This window comes from Ceratotherium simum, chromosome 5 (assembly GCF_057802395.1).
Source record: "Ceratotherium simum simum isolate JZ-2026a chromosome 5, ASM5780239v1, whole genome shotgun sequence".
Taxonomy (NCBI): domain Eukaryota; kingdom Metazoa; phylum Chordata; class Mammalia; order Perissodactyla; family Rhinocerotidae; genus Ceratotherium; species Ceratotherium simum.
In genome coordinates this window covers 91,348,671-91,371,413 of record NC_141904.1, presented here as the reverse complement: position 1 = coordinate 91,371,413, position 22,743 = coordinate 91,348,671, and the positions used below count along the sequence as shown (strand labels likewise).

General features: G+C 58.8%; 1 protein-coding gene across 1 annotated transcript in view; it reads right to left on the bottom strand.

Moving 5' to 3' along the window:
- Positions 1 to 5,437: 5,437 nt before the first annotated feature.
- The window catches only part of LOC106803971 (nuclear pore membrane glycoprotein 210-like), a 34,359-nt gene continuing 17,053 nt past the window's right edge, over positions 5,438 to 22,743 (bottom strand). Inside the window, exons 15-24 of the mRNA XM_087431700.1 lie at positions 20,646 to 20,821; positions 18,351 to 18,571; positions 16,916 to 17,052; positions 14,094 to 14,217; positions 12,924 to 13,070; positions 11,109 to 11,359; positions 9,890 to 10,106; positions 8,304 to 8,399; positions 8,146 to 8,229; positions 5,438 to 6,921 (exon numbers count right to left, since the gene is read on the bottom strand). Coding sequence (XP_087287826.1) covers positions 6,821 to 6,921; positions 8,146 to 8,229; positions 8,304 to 8,399; positions 9,890 to 10,106; positions 11,109 to 11,359; positions 12,924 to 13,070; positions 14,094 to 14,217; positions 16,916 to 17,052; positions 18,351 to 18,571; positions 20,646 to 20,821 — 1,554 coding nt within the window. The 3' untranslated portion in view covers positions 5,438 to 6,820. The remainder of the gene's footprint in view (positions 6,922 to 8,145; positions 8,230 to 8,303; positions 8,400 to 9,889; positions 10,107 to 11,108; positions 11,360 to 12,923; positions 13,071 to 14,093; positions 14,218 to 16,915; positions 17,053 to 18,350; positions 18,572 to 20,645; positions 20,822 to 22,743) is intronic.

The following is a 22,743-nucleotide window of genomic DNA, read 5'->3' as shown; positions in this document are numbered from 1 at the left end:
GTGTAGCCTAAGTAGACTACTTTTTCCTGGCACAACTGTGCCTTTTTCGACGCCCGGTATCCCAACTCACCCAACTCGGCCAGGAGGCGCTTGGTCCCTTCTTCACAGTCTCCCGGGGTTTCCGCCGCCAACAGTAGATCATCTACATACTGTAAAATAGTCACTTGAGGATTTTTAACCCTATAATCAGTCAAGTCCCTGTGGAGGGCTTCATCAAACAGGGTAGGGGAGTTTTTAAAACCTTGAGGTAGTCTCGTCCAAGTCAGTTGTCCAACGATCCCCATATCAGGGTCGCGCCACTCGAAAGCAAAAAGTAATTGGCTTTTTGGGTGAAGCCGTAGACAGAAGAATGCATCTTTCAGGTCCAAGACAGTGTACCATTTTCGTGATGGGGGGAGGGAGCTGAGTAGGTTATATGGGTTTGGCACGGTAGGGTGTAAATCCTGCACTCTCTTATTTACCTCTCTCAAATCCTGGACCGGCCTATAATCATTAGTTCCAGGCTTTTTTACAGGCAGGAGGGGGGTGTTTCAAGGAGACTGGCAAGGAACCAGGATTCCTTGTTGGAGCAGCCTCTGGATATGGGGGCGGATTCCTTCTCTGGCCTCTTTGCTTATTGGGTATTGACGCACCCTTTTCGGGAGGTCTCCGGCCTTAAGATCTATCACGACTGGGGGTATTCTCGTAGCCGTCCCTAGTCCCCCGGTTTCAGCCCATGCCGTTGGAAATTCGATCAGCCACTTATCGGTATTGAGCCGAGCTCTAGGCTTAGGCTGCTGATGGAGCCGATATTCTTCCTCTAGCTCCAGGGCCAATATCATGGTGGTAGGTGCGGACCAGGATACTGTAGGCCGAGGTTGAGCAAAATCTATTTGAGCTTTCAGTTTGGTTAAAAGGTCTCGACCTAGCAACGGGGTCGGGCATTCAGGAATCACTAGGAAGGAATGGGACACCCTTCCTTTCCCCAAGTCCACTGTCCGGGAAGTAGTCCATGAGTATTGTTTCTGCCCAGTGGCTCCAACAACCAGAGTCTTTCTAGTTTTTAATTTCCCCAAAGGTTGCTTCAGTACTGAATATTCAGCCCCAGTATCAATCAGAAAACTCATAGGGTCCCTCAACAGTTAGGGTTACCCTAGGCTCGGGAGGGGGCCCGCCCCCCGCCCCCGCTATTCTTCGCCCTCTCCTAAAGCCAACACCTTGGGTGTGGCCCTTTTCTTGGGGCATTCCCTTGCCCAGTGTCCTCTCTCCTTACAATAGGCACATTGGTCCTTGTCCAAGGGTTGCCGTCTGCGTGAGCCTGGTCGTGGGGCGTTGCCCAGGTTCCCTGACTGTCTGTGATCTGGCCCTGTCGCTTTTATCACTGCGGCCAGTATTTTAGTTAGTTTTTTTTCTCGTCTCCTGTCTCTCCTGTCTTCCCTCTCCTCAGCCTCCCTTCTCTCTCTCTCGCTTTTCCTCTTCACTCTCCCTTTTATGATACACCTTTTCAGCCTCCTTTATTACGTCCCGCAGGTCGTAGTCTTGCAGCCCCTCTAGCCTTTGTAATCTCCTCTTTATATCTGGGGCTGACTGTCCAATAAAGGCCATAATGACAGAGGCCTTCTGCCCTTCCGAGGACGGATCAAAGGGCATGTACCTGCGGTAAGCCTCTATCAATCGTTCTAGAAAAACGGAGGGGGGTTCAGTGGGTCCTTGCTGAATCTCTCTTACCTTAGCCAAATTGGTGGGCCGCCTTGCGGCTCCCCGGAGACCCGCCACTAGAGCCCGGCGGTGGCGGACAGCGCCCCCCTACCTTCAGCCGTGTTATAGTCCCAGTTGGGTCGGTTGTGCGGAAACCCTTCTTCCGCCTCAGCTATCGTTGCCGGCTGCCCGTTGGTGCCTCGGATATTTTTTCTTGCTTCCTGTGTGATTCTTTCTCTCTCCTCCGTGGTGAAGAGTGCCTGTAAGAGCTGTTGACAGTCATCCCAAGTGGGCTGATGGGAAAACATTAGGGACTCTATCAGGGCGGTTAATCCGGCGGGGTTTTCTGAAAAGGGGGGATGGTTATTTTTCCAGTTATACAGGTCTGAGGAAGAGAAAGGCCAGTACTGGAGGGGTGACAGCTGGTTGGGCCCCGCAGGAGCTCCATACTCTCTTAGCGGGAGCGCCACCGTGGTATCAGGCCCGTCCGGAGTGGCTCCGCGGCGGCTTCGGGTTCCAGCGGAGGGACCCGAGCCAGTCGCCCTCCGTCCTGATTGCGATCCTGGAGGGGGGGGGGGGAAGGGGGGAGGGGAGAAGGGGGGCCATTCGGGAGGAGGCCCAATCTCAGGGTAGCCCCGGGGGGGGGGCCGAAGGGGTCTCCGACTCCGCTGTTCGAGTTGATTTCGATTTTTGCCGTGTCTCCGCATCCTGCAGCGCCAGGACTCGGGGGCTTAGTTTTTCTGCTTTTACCCATGGCTTAACCCACGGGAGTGGGTTCTGCACCAGATCCTGCCACACTGTAATATATGGTCGTTGGTCAGGATGGGACCCTGGTCTCTCCTGGAAAACAATAGCCCTCACCGCGAGAATAACAGTTAGATTAAACGTCCCCTCAGGGGGCCAACCCACATTGAGGGAGGGCCACTCAGAGGTGCAAAAAGTCTGCCAACGCCCTTTTTTTATTTCTACCGACAAATCGTGCGCTCTCGCTCTCACTTCAGTCCAGTGGTCTAAGGTCAAAGAGAGGGGGGTCGTCATAGTCTGTCCCATCCCGTCAAATGAGGTCCACGTAACGAACAAAAACAGAACAATGAACATCAAAAACACAGCAAGACATAAACAACTTTGCCCGGTTGGTGTCTGTACAAGCCAACCGAAGGCGGTTTCAGACGGGAGGGGTTTTCGTGTCCTCCCTGGGAAAAAGAGTGCCGTTTCTTTTTCTACCTGAAAGGGGGTAGTCAGGCTTTCCTGACTCCCCTTGTCCCTTGGGGCGTCCCCCAGGGTTGCAGCCTGCAGTTCCCAGCACGTCTGCCACTGCAGCCGCTCGGCCCTCACGGCCCGAAGCGGCGGCTGCCCAGATACCGAGACCAAAGCAATGCTTCGCGGCGCCGCACACACTCACACACCCAGTCACTCAGGCTTACCTCCAAGGGGTCTTCGGAGTCTGGGGTGACCGCGCAGATCCCGGACGAGCCCCCAAATGTAGGATCCCAAAAAGGAAATCCAACTCCAGTCTCGGGAAGGCGTGGACCCACAGACACAGGAGACCGAGCTTGATGCAAACGCACGAGGTTTTATTAAGCGGAGCTCCGGGTCGACACGTATCTCTCGCAGGAGACAGAGGGGTCGACCCCGAACCTTAAGGGGCAAGCTCTTTTATAGGATTCAGAAGCATAAAGCGGGAAAAGGTTGGCGCGGTCTTACATGATTGGCTAATTTAAAACATTTAAACAGTTACATTTTATGGCGCGAATTGCTATGGCGCGAAGCAATTATCAGGTTACACACACGCGTCCCCATCTGGACCCCCTCCACCCCGACCCTCCCAAACTTATCCCTCTGGAGCACTCTCTTGTTCTCAATTTTCCCCGAACAGTTTAGGGCGAGTCTTCTATGAATAGAGTCAGTCAGGATCGATAAACGTTCCCCCTTATACCAGGAATCCTTAGGGTGTGGAGGTGCCTGTCTCTAAGGTATTAACTTTAAAATTTTTAATATAATTTACTTCCTTCACGATAACTTTGTAGGCACCGCTCTGCCCGTTGTGCGGAGGAGAACCCTGAAGCCCAGAGGGGAAGAGACCTGAGCAGGCGCAGACAGGCGGGAGGGTGGACCCGGGACCCACCCAGCTCTGCCTGATCTCAAAGCCCAGGGTGGGGGTAGAGGACGGTGGGCCCGGAAGGCAGGCCGTTTCCATGGAGGACAAAGAGGGGAGGGGAGCGAGCAGAGCCTGTTGGGAAACTGCCTGTGTTCACAGGGCCGCACTCACCCCAGGGGCGGGCGGGGCTGCGGTGAGTTTAGGCAGGGGGCGCCCAGGCAGATCTGCGAGCAGCAGAGCAGGGACGGGGCAGCTGAGAGGAGGAGAGGCAGGGCGGGGAGGGGGCAGCTGAGAGGAGGAGAGGCTGGGGCTGGGAGGCAGGGACCTCATCCAGGGTGGAGGCTCCGTGGGTGGAGAAGAGGGCCAGGGGGAGGCCGGAGACATGAGACAAGAGGGGACGGATTCACGGGAACTGGGGGACTGGCAGGCGTAGGGAATGGGGTGAGGGGGCCCCGAGCAGGGGACCTTGGTCGTGCAGGAGCAAGTGCGTCCCTGGGGGCCAGAGGAGTGCTCTGGGCAGGAGGTGGCTGGCCTCGCGGGTGTGCGTCTGGCGCTGCCGTTGACTCAGGTGGGCTGGGCTTGGCTGCGGCGCTAGACCCGCTGGGTCCTGAAGCCATGGGAGCACTTCTCTCCCTTCAAGGGAGGCGTCCTGGGCTGGGTGCAGGCTCCAAGGTCACGACGGCCCAGCAACTCTGGTGGCCCTACCGGCCTTGCCGGGCGGACCCCACGGGGTCTGCTCAGCCAGGGAAGGACGCCGCGAGGAGGGCCCCTCCCTTCAGGAGACGGCTTCACGAGCTGCCCGGACACTGCGCTCACGTTCTTTGCCCAGGACATAGTCGCACGTTGGCTTCTAGCAGCAAGAGGGGCTGGGAAACGTAGTGCGTATCCTGGCTGCTCTTTGCCCAGCTCCACGTCAGGGCTCGGATCCCGAGGAAGAAGGCAGAGTGACGTCGGGGACAACTGGTCTCCGCCAGAGGCGCCTTCGGGCGGCTGCCTAGTTTCTTTCGGCATCTGTTCCCACACCTGCGACGAGGACACCAGGAGAACCTGCCTCACGGGGCACTCGGGACGATGTCTGTGTGGGCGCTCTGGGAAGACAGCAGGCCGGGCACTGGGGGCCGGGGAGGGCCGGGCAAGGACCACCCCGAGGGGCGTGAGCACTGGGACAGGCAGAGGGTGAGGGGCTGGGGAGGCGAGAGGCGGGGCAGCGAGGCAGGGCGAGTTCACTGAGGAGGACGGGGGTCCAGGCTGTGGAGGGCAGTGGAGGAGTGAATGAGCCGAGGTGCTCGTGACCCTGGGACATCAGCTTCAGAGGAGAGTGGGGTGGAAGCCAGAGCGGCAGGGAGCAACAGCCGGCCAAGGTGACACCCAGTGACGTGTGAATGTGTGTGCAGGGCTGCCATGTCCTTCTACAGGGAAGGCACCCATGGGGGCCCCGGGCTGGCAGCGGTGGGAGGACACCACAGCCACCTGCCCTGGCCACCTGGTCTTGGAGGTGGGAGGGAGGCCTCGGAGGCCAGCCAGAGAAGGGAAGTGAGGTGCGGAAGGCTTGGAGGAGCAGCAGACCTGTTCCCCAAATCCATGCAACCAGAAGCATAGTCACCAGGGCCTGGGTCACTTCCAGGCAGGACACAGGCCATTCCGGCAATGATCACGCTCCTCTTAAGAAATTATATGACGCTTTATTAAATAAGCCAAGTAGAAACGCACCTATTTACATCCAAGTCGTCAGTTTGAGCTCAAGTGATATCAAGGCACCATTCTTCCTGTCTCAGCTTTAGGAAGATAAATCACGAGGCCCAGCCCAAAGGATGGGACTGGATTCACACCTGCGGCTCAGAGTTCCACGGGACTCCAGACACAGTGTCCACGCGAGATGGGCTCTGGGTGCGCCTCCAGACTTCCTGAGTGCGGCGGGCCTGGGCCCAGGGCAGGGGCCGCCTTCTGGAGGCCTCTGGGGCTGATGGATCCAGGAGCCGAGAAGGAGGGAGATTTCTGTCTTCTCCTTCCCAGCCCCTTCCTGGAGGACAGGCCCTGTGGCCCTCAGGGGAGCTGCCTGGAGGGCGTGGGCCCAGCGAGCTGACCGCCGGGGAGGCCATCCCCGCCCGGGCAGGACAGAGCCTCAGATCGCTGCGGTGCGAGACCGCTGCACAAAAGGAGGAACAGATAAGCCTGGGTCTTTGTGCTTGTGCAGGACACAGTGGCTCCTCCCTATGGACAAACAGAGAAGTCCCCGTCTCCAGCTCAGGGATGCTTCCTAACTACGATCCCAATGTCCCTGTGCTGACGCAGGAGCCGGGACAAAGAGAACAAGCCGGACTCCACGGGATGTCCCCACAGAGCCGAGGCTGAGCCCAGGAGGCGTTTCCACAGCTTAGGAAACAAAGAAAGTCGATTCACAGTGGTGCGCGGGGGCCGGGAGCAGCGGCTCTCTGGGCTCTCGGCTCTGCAGCATCTCCCTGTCTCCCGGGGCAGAGCCAGCGGGGCTGGTGGCTGCGGTCCTGGGGCTCTTGTGCAGCATCGGGGCTGCCCCAGACGCTCACGGCTGCTCACTCCCCTCGCTTCCTAGCGGGAGCAGACTCGGGAAAACTCAGGTTTCCACGGGGAAAAAGCCCACAGAAATAAACAAGTAGTTAAGAAGTCCCTTCCCTGAGACCACTGCAGTAACGTCATCCAGACAACTAACAGCGCTTCTGTCCACTCGAAGTCTCGATTTGAGAGACTCGAGGACAATAAGAGCACGAGTGCACACTGTCCAGAAGCCCTGGACAGGCAGGCATACAGGAATGAGCCAGAAGTCTTAGCCTTTGCAAGACTCGGAAGTAAAAACAAACAAGAAACTTCAAGTCCTACGTACAAGAATAAGCTAAAGAGCACGGCCTAGACTGCGGTCTGTGAGAACAGAGGCGGCGGCGACGTCGGCCGGGGCCGGGCTCGGGGCTCGCTCCAGGCCGCAGGAGCAGGAGCGCCACTGTCCCTGCTGCGGAGGCCCAGCAGCGCCAGGGTGTCTGTGCGGGCAGCCGCCGGCCCAGCCCCGCGTGCTGACTAGTGGGAGGTGTACGCAGGGCTCCACAGCCCCGAGGGAGGACTGGCTCTGCGCGCAGGAGGCAGTGCACTGAAAGGCATCGGCGACGAGGCAGCAAAATCTAGGGTGGAAAGAGAAGAGGTGAGCAACAGAGCAAAAGGGAGGGCTCGACGCTCCTCAGATGTGTCAGAGCAAACGCTGCCGAAGTGCCCGCGGCAGGCCCAGGACGCCTTCCTAACGCTGCCCCCAGGCATTCCTGGGCCAGCGAGGGAATCCACAGGGGGCTTGCTGCGCTGGCCCTAATAGGGAAAGGGTGAAGGCTGGACATGCAGGGGCCGGGAGCCTGACTCCTGACCTCCCAGAGTGCACAACCTGCTGGGGAATACGAGGAGCAGGTCTCAGGATTGCACGGAAGCGTCCAGTCCATGGGGCACATGGGGAAAAGGCCCGTCTATCTGGGCGGGCATGGCCTCTTGGGCAGAGAAAGCTGCGTTAACAAGGACTCCAGCTCGAGAAGAGGGTCTGGAGTGTTCAGGAGACAACGGAAAGCCCCGGTGTGGCCCGGCAGCACAGGGAAGGGTGTGTGGGGAGATGAGTTAGACAGGGTGAGTGCCCACTGCGAGGACAGCTGGATAACATATCAGAGTTGCAAGGCCTTCCCTGGCGTTGCTTCCCAGGCCTGAGAGGCAGCCTGGTAGAAGGCTAGGATTCTAGAGGCCCAGGATGCACGTGGCACCTTGTTACTGGAAAAATGCGTCTATATACAAAACTGCATCCTCTTCCAAAAAATTCACTGACTCCTTGAAGCCTGGTCATGCCCACAGCTCAAGCATTCTTTGTGTAGGAGAGAGAATCTCAAGTAGGAGTCAGGAGATATAAGGGCTCCACGTGCAGGTTGGGCAATGCACACTTTCAGGGGACAACACTAACAGACAGGCCTCAGGGCCACCAGAGACAACTGGACTATTAAGAGGAATAGGCCTTGTGATTCTTCTCCAACTGGGAAATCCCTCATCAGGACTGCCCAGAATCCTCATCTTGGAGTCAGCCAGTCCAAACCCAGCTCAGAGCCCGCTGCAGCAGCCCTGGCAGGTAGGATCCCAGGTCCAGTGTGCACACCTGCCAAGACCGAGCTCCCTGCACCAGCCCCTCCGCCCTGCTTGGCTCTGCCTGGGGAAAGCTCTCCTTGTCCGGCTCCCCCTCACAGGCTCCCGGACCTGCCCTCTGCACCTCACGCCACAGCTGCAGCTTCTACCCAAGGCCAGGCCTTCTGAGTTGGGGTTCAGGGCCTGGGCCCCCCTCCTCCCCCAGGAGCCCTCCTCTTGTCTGCAGGGGAGCTACTCACAGTGGGGGCTCTGCCGAGGGCTGGCTCGGGGGAAGAGGGCTGGAGGTGTGGCGAGCTCGCGGGGCGCACAGACCGTGTGGTAGGCTGCAAGACACGTGGCTGGTTAGGGTGGGGGGCGGGGTGGAGCAAACCAGGGGACGCCATGCAGCCTGCCTCACCTATGATCACGACAGCGGTCCCAGCCAGCAGCGCAAAAAGCGTGAAGAACATGACCTGGTACGAATCCAGGAAGTGCTGGAAGAGGCTGGCTCCGTCTGCAAGCATCGGGAAGAGGAGTGACCAAACCGCCTCGTGGAGTCTGTGTGCACAGCCAGAGGGCGAGGCGGCCTGCTTGAGGCCCGGGCAGCGTCCAGGCCCGAGGGGCTGCCACCCCCGCGCTCCATCCCCTCCCACCTCAGGCCACATGACCCAACCCCATTCCACCCGGGGCCCTGCTTCCTCGGAGGAAATGCTCTCCTCGTGGAACTGCACCCAGAGCCCAGCACCCTCTGCCCCAAAGCCGCTCCTCCCTGGGGGTCCCCCGTCCTCAGGGACGGCCCCAGTCCTGGCTCCTCCTCACCCCCTCCACCTCGCGGGGCTGTCCTGAGTCGGCACACAGCCCCACTCAGCAGGAGGAAGGGGTGGCCTCTGCAGGTGCCCCTGACGTTGGGCCCAGCCCTTCACTCCACTCCCAACCAGACCTGACCAGCTCACTTCCCTGCTCTCAGGAGAAAGCCTGAGACCCTGGCCCAGTGTTCAAGGCTCCTCACGGCCCAGCCCCTCACCCTGCACGTCGCCCCCCGCCTGCTCGTCCTTCCAGACCTGGCTGAAGAAGCCCCTTGACCTGCACCCGCCTCTCGGCAGAGGTGAAACTACCCCCTCTGCGAGCCCCCCTCCTCAGCTGCATCTTTAAACCCTCCCTTTCTGACTGCGTCTGTAATTCTGGGCCCTCTCTATTTGAGGGGGATCTTCTCAGGCATCTGCCCAGCACAGAGTTTGGCACACAACAGGCGCTCATCCGCGACTACAGAATAAATGGATTCATTCATTACTGAGCACCTACTGTATACTAGGCAGGCCCTGTTCTAAGTGCTGTCCTCACATACTTAACTGCTAGCTGGGGCCCAGCAGAAATCACGATAACCAATCATATTAGTTAGCCTACAGGCCGACAGCTGGCAACAGTGCTGTGGAACAGCAGGGCAGGAGTGTGCGCGAGTGAGGCCGGAGTGCTCACGTTATGTGAGAAGGCAGTGATGGAGGAAGGTCAGACGGACAGCAGGGTGCTGGCCAAGGGGCCGTCTAGGGGAACAGCATCCCAGGCAGAGGAACAGCGAATGCCCAGGGCTCGAGTTGGGGCTGCACACGTTCTACCAGCAGGAAGGAGGCCAGCGTGGCTGGAGCAGGGTGTGCCGGGGGGACAAGTCATAAACGGTCGGGAGGGCAGATCACGCGGGCCTTCCGGGACGCTGGAGGGACTGGGGCTTCACCTCCCAAGGGGGGTGGGAGCCATGGCACAGCGTTGAGGGAGGACGGGCTCGATGTAGTCACATTTAACAGGACCCTCTGGCTGCCGTGCTGAGAACAGACTGGGAAGCAGAGCGTGCACGACTGCCCAGATGAGCGACTTGCACCTTGTGGGACGGCCTGCACTTCTGACTCCTCTGGGTCCCAGACTCCCAGGTTTCCACTGACAGCCAGGACCGCTCAGCCCGGCCCTCCCTGCCCAGGTGCGTCCCAGCTGGTGTCCCGTCCCGTGACTCACAAGGCCTGGGCCCTCGGCGATCCATCACAAAGGCCACGGTGACCGGGATGGTGAGGGCTTGGTTAGTCATGGGGCTGGAGAAGGTCAGGGCGGTGGACAGAGGCCCCTGGCTGCCGGCCGCGGGATCTGAGACACTGACTGTGTAGGTGAGGAAGCTGGGAAGCCCCAAAGACTTCTCCTTCACGAAGGCCAGCACAGCCGGGGACCCCGATTTCACCTGGGAGAGACGTCAGGGCTGGAGAGGAGCACCCCCACTCTGCCTGACAGGCCGGGCTTCCCCCCCGAGCCCAAGGCTAGGGGTGGGGACCCCTGCCCAGGCCCCACTTCCTAGGCAGGGGGCGATGCCTGGGCACTTCTAGCTGACAGCGTGCGATCTGCCAAGCCAGGGCAGGAGCACACGGCCTGTACTCGGGTGTGTGCAAGGAAGGGACAAATCGGTATCAGGAAATTCTAATCAAGTGCTCTTTACAAAAAAACGCCACATTGACATGAACTTCTACCAAACACTAACTTTCCAAGGGAGCAGCCTGGAGCTCTGTTAACGGCTGATCACCAGCAGCCCAACTCTGGGGCCTGGCGGACCCTCCACCACCAACAATGAATTCATCCCTGTCTCGCTGCAAGAACATTCAGACATGTTTGCTGCAGCGAGACAAGAGGAGGAGCAGGCAGAGAGGCCAATGAAGCCCCTCGCTGCATCACCCCAGACCTCCTCCCAGCTCGCCGCACTCCATGACCTATGGCATCGTTCACCTGCCATTCAGCAGACAGGGACACTGAGGCCCAGAAAGGGCACCGGCCCCCAGCCGTGGGGACCCAGCGATAGGTTAGGATCAGAGCTTTTCTTCCTGGCCCATGTCAGCGCAGTGCTCCCGCACTGAATTCATTCCTGTGACACACTGAGTGTCCCCCGAGCACGTGCCCTGTGTCAGGCAGGCCCTGTTCTAAGTGCCGCCCTTGCTCATGGAACTTCCAGTCGGGGACGACCCACAGAAGTCATAATGACTAGTGCAATCATATAGATGTATTTGCCATCATCGCTAATAGATGACAATGGTACTGCGGAAAAAAGAAAGGGTCAGGGCATTTACGTTTTTAAAAATTTTTACTTCTAATTTTTAATTCTAAGGACAGGCGGTCCAGGATTTCCACATTCCACCTGGTCCTCCCTGCCTCCGGGCCCTTTCCAAAGCCCCTGCGGTGCACAGACACCACTCACCTCCAGGTTCTCCAGAATCTCCACGGCACCAAAGACCTTGACCTCAGAGCTGGTGTGCTGGTTGCTCAAAAGGATTCCAGCCTGGTCGGCATAAAGCCCTGGGCTGAAGGGCACCTCGGCCCCGACCTGCTCTCCGGAGAAGGCGCTGCCCGGGATGGAGGCAGTGACCACCAGCGCTGTCGTCTTCGTGCTGAGGTGCCTCAGCTGCTTGTCCGTCAGCCTGTGCGTCACGACGGAGCAGAGGTACCCGCCTGCGCAGACAAGGGGGCCACTTTGTCCCCTCTCCCACCCACGCCCTGAAGCTGCTCCTTCTCCTTGCTTTTCTAACTGGAGAACTCCCAGTCATCTTCCAGAGCCCAGGTGGGGCATTGCCTCCTCCAGGGGCCTCCTGGGAAATCCTTTTTCGGTGCCCCCGGCCCACCTTGGACACCCTTTCTGGACCAGCACACTCCCTCACTGTCTCAGAATCCTCCATTTACCAAATCCCCACTGGACTGACGCGGTCTGGGGCAGGGACATCTGGCTCAGCTCTGCATCTCAGGGCCAAGTCAGCCTGGCTCAGAATGAGGGAGGGTAAGTGGTGAACAGACACCCTGACCCAGCGCTGGGCCGCAGGTGGAGCTGGGCTGGCCTCCGGAACGGCCTGCGGCCCCAGGTGCAGCAGGACGTTCTGTGAAGGTGTGCGGCGGGACTAATTTGGTGCCTGGCCCAGACGGGATAAGGGAGTTAAACGAACACTGTTGAGCAGTGCCTTGGAAAGCTCCCTGAGCCCACGCAGGCCAAGCGCCCCTGGGCGAGTCGGCTTCCTTGGTGGCCTTATTTCCCTTGGTCAAGTGGGGATACTGTCGCACCCCTCGTGGGGCCCCACTACTGAATAAATAGGGCACGGGACCACTGAGTGCTTGGGCCCTGCACACAGTGTGCCCACAGAATGCATCTCCCGTATCTCAGATAGCGGCCTCGGTGCGGAAGATGCTTTGGTGCTGCTGCCAGAGGGACACAGAGGCAGAGTGAGCACGGGAGAGGAGAGCCTCCAGCAGGGCCCTGGGAGCAGCAGACTGGGCTGAGGGGCCGGCATCGTGCTGTTGCCAACTTCTCCCAGTTAAGACTGGGCTGCACAGTCTTAGAACTGAAAAAAGCCCCCAGTGCCCATCAACAAGCATCATAACAACACCGGCAGCTACCACTGAGGACTCGGTGTGAGGATGAGCGGGCACTGTGCTAAATAGGCCACAGGAATGACCCTACTGCACCCTCACGGCACCCTATGAGGGCACCCCTCCTCTTAGAGAGAGCTGGGGATGCTTGGTGTCACCCGGCCAGAAGCTGTGGCCCCAGGTGGTCTCCAGCCCATGGCACCAGCCTTCAGTTCTGCGGCTCTGGTTACAGACACTCCAACACACTGTCTGGCCCTGGACTAATTCATAGGACCCTCCACCCCTCTCTCCCCGGCTCCTCTCAGAACCCTGTCATGCAACCAGAGCAAGGCACCCCCCCACCCCATTTCACGGAGGGAAGCAGCCTCAAGACCGTAGGCTCTGAGCTAGGAAGAGCAGGAGAAGGATCGAACCCAGATGTTCCGACTCTGCATCATGTCCTTTCTGCTGGGGGAGGTGGTTGTGAGAGTGGTGTGACCCAGCATGGAAACACCAACCCCTCCTGGGGCCGTACTGAACCGCAGAGGCCCGAGTGACGTGTCCATCCCAGGCTCCTGACACACCTCCCCTCCGGACAGACGGCTGTCCTGAGCCCAACGCACCGAAGGCCAGTCCTCCGTGCAAGTCAATTTCCACTTGCAACCCCCTGCAGACTCACCCAGAGCAGCATCAAACCCCGGTTCCACGGTGAAAACATCATGTGCCGGGAAGTCCAAGACGTCTGGCTTGAACTGGAGCTGGCAGCTGATGAGGGATTCTGGGTGCAGGGTCTCCATGACTTCCATCTGCACAGGGGAGCACTCACCTAGGGACAGAGAGGGGAGAGAGGGATGCGGGTCAGCCCTGCTGGCCACCACACCTAGGCCCAGCAAGGCCTCTACACCTGCCGGCAGAGCCCCAAAATGGGGGAGCAGGCGCAGGTTACACAGAGGCCGGCCGGGCCACGAAACGGCAGCTTCCACACAGGGCCCCCAGGGCTGCCCAGAGCTTCGTGATGGCGCCATGGTTTATAACAGCTGAGGACAAATTATGCACAGGAGGGGGTCACTGTGAACCGCGGGCGCTTTCAGATTGGAATCTCAGCACTTGCTCTGGAGCTCACATCAGGGGCACAGCAGATGGGGCGGCCACTAATGCACGTCCTCCATTCCCGCCAGCAGGGAAAAATGGGCGACTTATTTCTCGACGTCGGGAAGGTAAGAGCTCCCCACCGATCTACTGAGCACCGCTTGGCAGCAGCGCAGCGTTGTCCACTTGCGCTGAGGCAGGAAGAGAGCAGCCAGCGTGAAGCAGTAAAGCCGCCTCACTCATCAGGATGAGAACAGGGGTGCCAAATGCTACCAGTTAAGCGGTTTTTTAAAAAAACAGCCTGTATTGATCTATTTTTCTGGCAGCTGCTGTCCAGGGCTGTTGTGGGCAGAAGATGGGCTCGAATGTTCTATGCGTGACTTGGGAGAGGTAACTACAAAAATCAAAACCAGCGGCGAGGCTGTGAAGTCAACACTCGCTGGGATTAATGGGGGCAAACCATGGCTTGCCTTCCTCAGGGGCCCTGGGGTGGAAGTTGCATTTCCAGTTCAGAAACAGACAATTTTTGGGTGCTGGGCTCACTAGGAAGATTCCTTCCTTGGCCTCAGCTTGTGGAGGACCTGGAATTCTAAGAAGCCGGAAGGAGTGGGCCAGCTGCGGCCAAATGCACTCTCCGGAGTTGGGGTGAGTTTGAGCAGGAAAAGCCGACAAAACCCCATTGGAGGGGCACAGGAGCCCCCTCCCCACGCCCCGCGCCCAGCAGGGCCCCCGCCAGACCGCCGAGCCCCTTGCCCTGTACCTCGCAGGTTAGAGCTCCGGTCTCCCACGGTGACCACCACGGTGGAGGCTGCCGCCTCCCGCAAGCTGGTCTGGACAGGGCGGACGTGACGGGCCACAATCCTCTGAGGGACGCTGACCACTATCTGGGGAGGGAGCCAAGGCAACTCCACTGAGCGCCGACGGTGCGCAGGGCCCACGCTGGGCACTTTGGTGACTCGCCCTGTGGCCCGGGATGCAGTACTGCCCATTCCACAGGGGACGAAACGGAGGCTCACAGCCTAAACGACTTGCTGGACTGCGGCAGAGCTGACCCCAGGCTGCTCAGACTCTGCAGCCCAGTGCTCTCCCAGTGCTCTGCCCCTGAACAAGCGCCTCTCCCAGCAGGAGGGCAGGGAGCCAAACAGCAGGCCTGAATTCATTTCTCAGCCTGGGGTGGGCTGTGAATTCTGGCTCCTGTGGCAATGACGATCCTTTCTCTGCTCATCAATTTGGTTAATCAATCTTTCAGCAGAGAGAAGGATCCATTCTACTTGACTGTGATTTATGCACAATAAACGGACCGACCAAGACACAAACCCTTCACAGCCGTGAAGGCCCCCAGGAGCCAGTCTTCCCAGACTTCTCCCTGCTCGTCCACCCGCCTACCCTGCAACCGGCAGCACCCAAACCGCTGGCCACACGCCCTCCTGAGGCAGGACCAGCTTTCTCAAGCTGGCAGAGCCCTTCACCCTCCTCTGCAGAGCGCAACCCCGTCTCCCCTGCAGGCCCAGCTCCGTGCCGCCACCTCCAGCTGGAAGGCCGTCCACGCCCCTCCGGGCAGGCACTGAGCACTTCCCCCCTCCCCCAGGACTGATTCCCATCTATTCTTTCTCTACATTTCTATCTGTTTCCAGAACATCATCTTCTAGAGAGCAGGGACGAGGTCTCCCCTGGCCCCAAAGCCCCTGCAGCTCCCAGGGCCTGACGGGGAGTCACAGGCAGGCCTGGAGGCTGGGCCCATCGACCTCCAGACTGACCTGTGGGCTCCTGCTGCCCAGGCGCCACCTCCTCCCAGCGGTCACTTGCTGTCCCCGAAGGCTGACCGAGGCTGCGTACTGCACGCCTGCACTAGTACTGCCCTCCGTCCCCCGTGCTCCCTTCTGCTCCTGACTGCCGCTCTGCAGTCTTCTCCCGCTCCCTGCTCCTCCTCCTCCACACCCTGGAGAGAGGACCCGGCCCTTGACCCCACGCCCCTCTTGCTCTGGTATGCCCTGCATGTTCCCGCCCACTCCCAGGTCTTCAAGAACCACCCCTGTGCTGTACACCCCCTCCTCCAACCCAGCTCTCTGCCCTGGACCTCCAGACACACCTGCCCAGCTGTGTCACCGCCAGCCTCTCCTGGAGGAGCTACAAGCACCTCAAACTCACTCAGCATCTCCCCCCGCACCGGCCCCCTCCTTCTGTGCTCCCCTCTCAGAGCAAAGGACCAACATCCACCCTGTCACCCAAGCCAGACCCCAGGTGTCATCCCAAGGCCTCCTCCCTCAGCCCCACTTCTAAATGGGCACCAGACTCTGATGACCCTCCCTCTGGAATCTCGCAAACCCATCCTCAGTTTCTGCCCACCCAGCAGTGTCAGCTGAGGGCCCATCCTCGGCCCCCTGGCTGGTCTCCCTGCAGCTACTCCCCTCTCTCGGGCTCTTAGACTCCACCAGGCCCCGGACAATCTTTCCAAAACACATCTCTGATCTACATCACTCTTGGCCTAAAAAAAGTCCCTGATGAATCCCTACCACATCTCGCACCAGCTTCAGCCTCTCCGCCCTGGCAGACTCACAGGAGCAGCTAATACCTCCTGAGCTCTGGCTACGTGCTGGGTACCACTCTGAATGCCTCGCACATGTTGACTCATCCTCAAAACAATATTATCCCCATCTTACAGACAAGAAAATTGAGGCACAGAGAGGCTAAATAACTTATAACTTACCCAAGGTCACACAGCCTCTCAGCAACCAAGCTGGGATTTGAACCCAGAGCCCACATGCTTAACCACTCCACGAAGCTACCCGGAATCCAAGTGTTTCCGATCTGATCATAAAGCCTGCCTCTGCTGGCCTCACACCCCACCTTCCAGCCCCCTCGGCTCGGCTCCTGAACCATACACACCTTGGCCCATGCCCTGCTCTCCTCTGCCGGCGCCCCACCCCCAGGCCTGCCCCGGCCACTCTCGGCAGCTATGTCCGGGAAAGCACAGCTTGTTAGCACAAGGTGCCTCTACCTGCAGCCGGCTCACCCAGACCGCCGTCTCAGCACTAACCACGCGAGCACTTAGGTTCAACTGCTGGATTCCACAGAGCGCACGCTGGCTCTAAGAATGAGATGCATCTGGGCCGCAGCCAGACTCTGCTCATTGATTCACTCTCGGCTGGAGATAAATAGGAGAGAGCCGTTTGGTTCGCCTCCAGAAAAACTCCAAAGATGACTTGCCGGGGGCGTTTAACTTTGTCGGTGACGCCCATCGCTGCCTGGCCTGCCCACCCGACACTCCTGCCCTTGCGGGTTTGGCGGCAAGAGTGGAGCTCGGGGGAGCTGGGATCGCCCCTAGGAGACCACCTCTCGTCATCATGCCATTTTGCACATGGGGAGGCGGGGACTGGGGAGAGGAGGGAAAGGGTCCCGATCTCAGAGGCGGTGGGTGCAGACCCCAGACTCATGACTCCCAGACCCCAACTGCCCTGTGAGGTGCTGGTGCTTCTTCCTAAAGGGAAGGGAATCACTCAGTATTGAGAACTGCAAGTTTCACCCCGAGAGGGTCAGCCATGTCCCCTGGGCCACTGAGCCACGTGTGTCCTGAAGCCCCACCTCCTTGTAGGTCCTCAGGTGCCCAGCGACCTCGTAGTAAACCGTCACGGATCCTGCATCCCGGGCCACGGCCACGCCCGTCTTGGGGTCGACGTGGAGGATGCTGTTGGCTGAGGAGCTCCAGGTTCCGGGGAGGCCTGAGACAGGAAGCCCTGATGTCACCTGTCTTTCCCACGTCGCACACTCCAGCCAAACCCCATCTCACCTGATGATGGTGTCAGCCTCCCCGTGCCCACTCCCACGCCCCACATCGCTGTCTGGGGAGCTCACTCATCACCCCCAGGAGAGAATGCACACTGCCCGCCTCTGCAGCCTGGTGCTGGCCACACCCCCGCTCCTGGCTGTGCCACCTGGAGCCACCTGCAGTTCTCCTGCGGCACCTGCCCTCTGCACGGCTGTGGCCTGTCCAGAACCCCTGGTCCCTCCCACCTCCAGTGCTCCCTGCTTGGAACCTCATGATCATTCCCCTGTCCTGGGAGGACCTGGGTGCTGGCCCCCGCTCTCCCCACAGCACCGACCCTGCCCACCCCGACCCCCTGAGCGTTTAACAATCCCTTTTTAGCAAACAAACCCGGTGTCAGGCTCAGAGCTGTCACTAGACAGCATCTTAGCTAAAAGCCAATCACATTATATAACAAATACGATAAAAGAACTCAACAACCCCATTCTATTTATGGCAAGTTATGTTTGCTTTACTTTAAAGGCAGTGTTTAACTTCCTTTTAAAATGAATTTAATTAGGTAAAAAAAATAAGGAGCCAACCGAAAACAGAAATTAAGTGAATAATTGTACCTGTAGTCGCTGGATGTACGTACAGGTGGCACGGGAATGACTGAAATTTGGAAGTCACTGAACTGGCCCAGGAGCTATTCTTTGCTTGAGTTTCCTCCATGTGGCATGCCGTCCAACAGGGTGCCACTAGCCACCAAATTAACTAAAACGAACCTTCAGTTCCCCTGCTGCACTAGCCACATTTCAAGTGTTCAGTCACAAGCGGTTACTGTGTCAGTGCAGACACAGCACGTTTCCACAACGGCAGACAGCCCTATTCTAGAGCAGGGTCGGCACACTTGCTCTGTACAGGGCCAGACGGTAAACATTCTGGGCCGTGCGGGCCCAAAGGTCTCTGACGCCGCCACTCACCCTGGCAGCTGTAGGAGGAAAAGAGCCACTGACGACACACAGATGAACAGGTGAGGCTGAGCTCCAAGCAAATCTAATTTGCAAGCGGAGGCAGCAGGCTGGGTCTGGCCCTTGAGCAGCCGTTTCCTGACTCCTGCTCTACAACAGCCTCCGCGTTCTACTTGCACACCTCCACGACGGGGCGCTGAGCACCTCCCCGGAGCCCACTCCCGTCTTGGAGCGCTCACCGTGTGCCCCTCTAAGCACCGCCAGCTTAGACCCGGAAGGGCCCCACGGCCAGGACCTCTCTTACCTTCCAGGCTGACCAGGACAGTGGCCAGACAGAGGACGTCTCCCACCACCACCGCTCCAGACAGCTCCGGGGAGAGGGCCTGCAGGACGGGCAACGGGACGAAGTCGGAGAGGCCCACGTGCTCCGTGTCCCACACGCTGAGCAGCGTCAGGCCCACGCTGACGGTGCGGACGACGCAGGTGTTGTTGGCGGCGCCCTTCCCGATTTGCACAAACTCATCTCTAGGCACAGGAGGGAGATGCGGGCTCTCAGTCTCGGGCAAGAGCTCCCAGCTCCGGAGGGAGAAATGCAGCGTGAGTCCTCTGTTCACCGACCGTGGCCCCAGATGTCACTCCAGCTCCCGTTTACTGAGCAGCTGCTCCAGATAAGGGACCACCACAGGCCGCACAGACCCCACGCATCTCGTCACCCTGGGAGGAACCCACGGCCCTCAGTGGGGAACGGTCCCAGTGGGGGACCCCCGTACTACAGCAGGGAAAACTGAGGCCCAGAGAGGAAAGCGATCTACAAAGTGCTCTCCAGTCCTTCCCAGCAGGAGCTAGGACATTCCGGGGAGGCACAGCTGCTCTCTGGGGCACAACCTGAGTGAGTCACAGAGCCTCCGCCCACTCCCTCGCTGTGCAGCGCGGAGAAGCGTCACAGCGGGCCGTGAGCGTCACACTGGGTCGGCCCGTGGAAGTGCTTGGACGGGCACCCAGCACACAGTGAGGCTCAGTCCACATGGGCCAGTGTCGTCCGGTGGGAAGGCTGGGACGGGGGTGGGGGGCGGGGTGAGGGCTGGGGTCTCCGGCTTCATCATTTCCCTCCGCCATGCTTTCTGACTCCTGAGCCCTGACTGTCCCTTGGAGAGAGATGCTTCCACACAAAAGGCCGGCGCGACTTCTGCAGGGTAGCTGAGAGGCTGGGACAGTCTGGCCCCATTTCCTCCAGGGCAGCCTACATCCCAGACTGACAGACGGCCCGTGTTGTGCGCACAGGGCTCCAGTTTGCCAGAGGCCCTCTGACCATGGCCTCAGTTGATGGCCCTGGGGCGAGGCCATGTTGCCCGTGGGATGGGTGTGGAGACCAGGGGCCTGGGGAGGTGACCCGCCTTCCCACGCTCACAGCCCCACAAAGGGCAGAGCTGGGGCTCAAACCAGGTCCACCTCCAAATCCTGGTTCCTCCCCACGGCCTACCCCCAACGCCTGGCCCCGGTGTGTTCAGCAGCAGGGGACACATCTACTGTGAGGCCCGTGGGGAGGCCAAATTGCAATGGTCACCAGCACTGGACACAACCTTCCACCCCCGGGAGGACTCTCTGGAGCCTCTCCCCAAGCCCTCCCGCTCCCTCCCGGTCTGAGGCTTTCCCCTCCTCCTCTGAGCTCACTCTGCAGGCCCCTCAGAATCACCTGCAGGCCTTGTTGTAACAGACTGTTGGGCCCTGTGAAGGTACCTCTCCAAGAGTTCCCAGGTGGTGCTGACGATGCTGGCCTGGGGACCACACTTTGAGAACCACTGCTCCAGCAGACTCAGAAGTTGCAGCAGGCCCAGACTGAGGCCACGGCTCTTTCCCTCGCTCTAGAGACCACCCTCCAACCCCCCACATTAGGCCTGAGGCTGCAGCTGTATTTCACAAGAGTCAGTCAAAAAGAAGTGTGCTTGGAGCCAGATGGGACCTGGTGTTCAAACCCCACTTCCTGGCTGTGTGGCCCTTGACAAGTGGCTTGACCTCTCTGGGCCTCTACAAATGGGCTACAGTGAGGAGTCAGCAAGATGCCACGCAGAAGGCCCTGCATACAGCAGAGGCTCAGTGAACGTTGGACTCCCTCCTCACTAGCGCCCAAGCATTGGAAAGTGTGTGCCTGTCTGATCAACTTGGTGGAGTGTGTGTGTCACTGATGATTTGCATTACTGATCACATGGCCAGACCAATGGCCAGGGTTGTTTGTATCTCCCCTGCAGTCCGGCTTTCGCAGGTGCACAAAAACCTTATTACAAATCCTCCAACCACAAATCCCAACATCTGTGCTTCACTTCCTGCCCCTTGGGGGACGTTCCCACTGAAGAACTTCCTGCTGTGAAGTAACAGATTCTCAGCCCTGGTGTCCCTCGCTCCCGCCTCCTGACTGAGCCTGGAGCATCCCCTGTGGCCCTACGAGTGTGGCACAGCCCCTCCTCCCGGAAACGGGAAGGAAACACAACTTTTCTTTCAATGGCATCAGGCTCTCTGTGTCGTCATCGTCACCTCCAGAAATTAAACCCGGGTACAAGTGAGACATGGCCTCGGCGAGAAACGGGCATTACGCACACCCTACCTGTTGGCTGCAAAGTTGAGGACTGAATTGTGAGCGTGGAAGATGTCGCCAGAGTTGTCGTGGAAGTGGACAGTGAAGGTCACGGTCATTCCCAGAGGCAGCGCTGCCAGCGCCTCCTTGTTCTGGGTGTGCAGGGTGGGGCTCATGGAGATCCTCAGGTAAGAGACGGGAGACACCTACGGGACAACGAGCAGGTATGGCGACGACCGTGCCAGGAACCGGCCTCGCTGAAAACCCCTCCTGTCACCGACTGGGCGCTTGGAGAAACTCAAAGGTGGGTTTGGAAGCCATTAACTGTTTTTCCAAGTTGTTTCTTTTCCTTTTGTACATTAAGGAGATGTAACCACCAGCCATCCTGAAACTGACCAAGCCTCACCACAAGAGCCATGCCCATGACCTTTGCCTTATTTTTAACACAAAGATCTCTGCAGGAGGAGCTTAGGCCTCATTACATGGGAGCATGTTCTCCAGCTGAGCCCGTGCAAGCGGATACCCGCCTCTTCTTTTTGAATATTCACTTCCCAACCAAATAAAAGTTCCTGCTTCCCTTTGTTCAGGGACACCATGACTTTGGAAATGATTCCTCACGGTCTCCTGTTTACTGCAAATACACTTTACTTCCTGAGACAACTTCCACCGGTGTAGAGTCTTATTTAACTCACCAGGAGGCGAGTCCACTTGGTTCGGTAACACCCCCAGGGAGGAGACACTTGCCCTGGCTGGTCCCCATCTCAGGAAGGACTGAGATGGACCCACCTAGAGTCATGCAAAGAGGAAAGGCCTCACTCCCCAGAGCAGTGTAAGCTCATGATAAGGTTCCCACCCCCCCTACACAGCGAGCCCACCCAACCCACAAGAGTCCAAACCCACGACTCTGAAAAATTAGATCGTTACTCATGTTGCAAAAATGTCCCCTGGGCTTGACCAGTCAGATTCGCTAGTGGACCTGGCTCTCCGGGCATTTAAAGCAGAAACAATGCCTTGGATCGCAGAGGCAGCCCAACTGGGAGACACCGCACACCGGGAGGTGCTCCAGGGAAAGGAGAGATGGGAAAGGGAGGGAACGACGGGTTTCTGGAGCCCACGAACCCAAGCTCCATAAAGATCAACCTTGGTTCTCTGACTCCAGGTAAAATCCATTCCGGCCAGAAAGCTGGCCCCCAAATTCAGTGGTGCAGTCACAGGGACACAGCTGGTGCTGCTCAGTATAAACAGGACGAGCCCGCACTTGCACACACTCAAAAACTAGGGTGGAGGGTTCCCTGCCAGCCACCCACCTTGAAACAGAGAGACACTGATTAAGGAAACACGCCTGTGAGCCAGGCCAAATCTAAACATGAAAGTGGTCATGTATTTTGTTATTAGGATTCAGAAAGTGGCTGTGATGAGCTATGGAAAGAAAATTCTTTTTTTTTGTGTGTGAGGAAGATCGGCCCTGAGCTAATATCTGCCAATCCTCCTTTCTTTGCTGAGGAAAACTGGCCGTGGGCTAACGTCCATGCCCATCTTCCTCCACTTTATATGGGATGCCGCCACAGCATGGCCTGAGAGGCGGTGCGTGGGTTCCCACCCAGGATCTGAACCGGCGAACCCCGGGCCGCCGCAGCTGAGCACGCACACTTAACCCCTTGCGCCACGGGGCCGGCCCCAGGAAAGAAAATTCCGATCAAGATAAACCCCAGGACCCAACCCAAGGATGCCCACGGAGAAAGTCCCCGTCACTAAGGAGCACAGGACGGCAGAGGGAGCCGGGAAGCATGTGATGTGGCCCGAGGACCACAACCCCAGCCAGCGCAGCACGGCTGAGGGCCCAGACTCGGCTTAATCAAGGGCGAGCTCGCGCACGTCACTCCCACTCGGAGGCCGCTTCCCTGCCTGTAAAACGGGTCCCCTAGCTCTCCAGGCTGCCATGTACGTGATGAACTGACCTCTGGGTCAGGTCCCCTAGCTCTCCAGGCTGCCACGTACGTGATGAACTGACCTCTGTGTCAGGTATCTAGCTCTCCAGGCTGCCATGTACGTGATGAACTGACCTCTGGGTCAGGTATCTAGCTCTCCAGGCTGCCATGTACGTGATGAACTGACCTCTGTGTCAGGT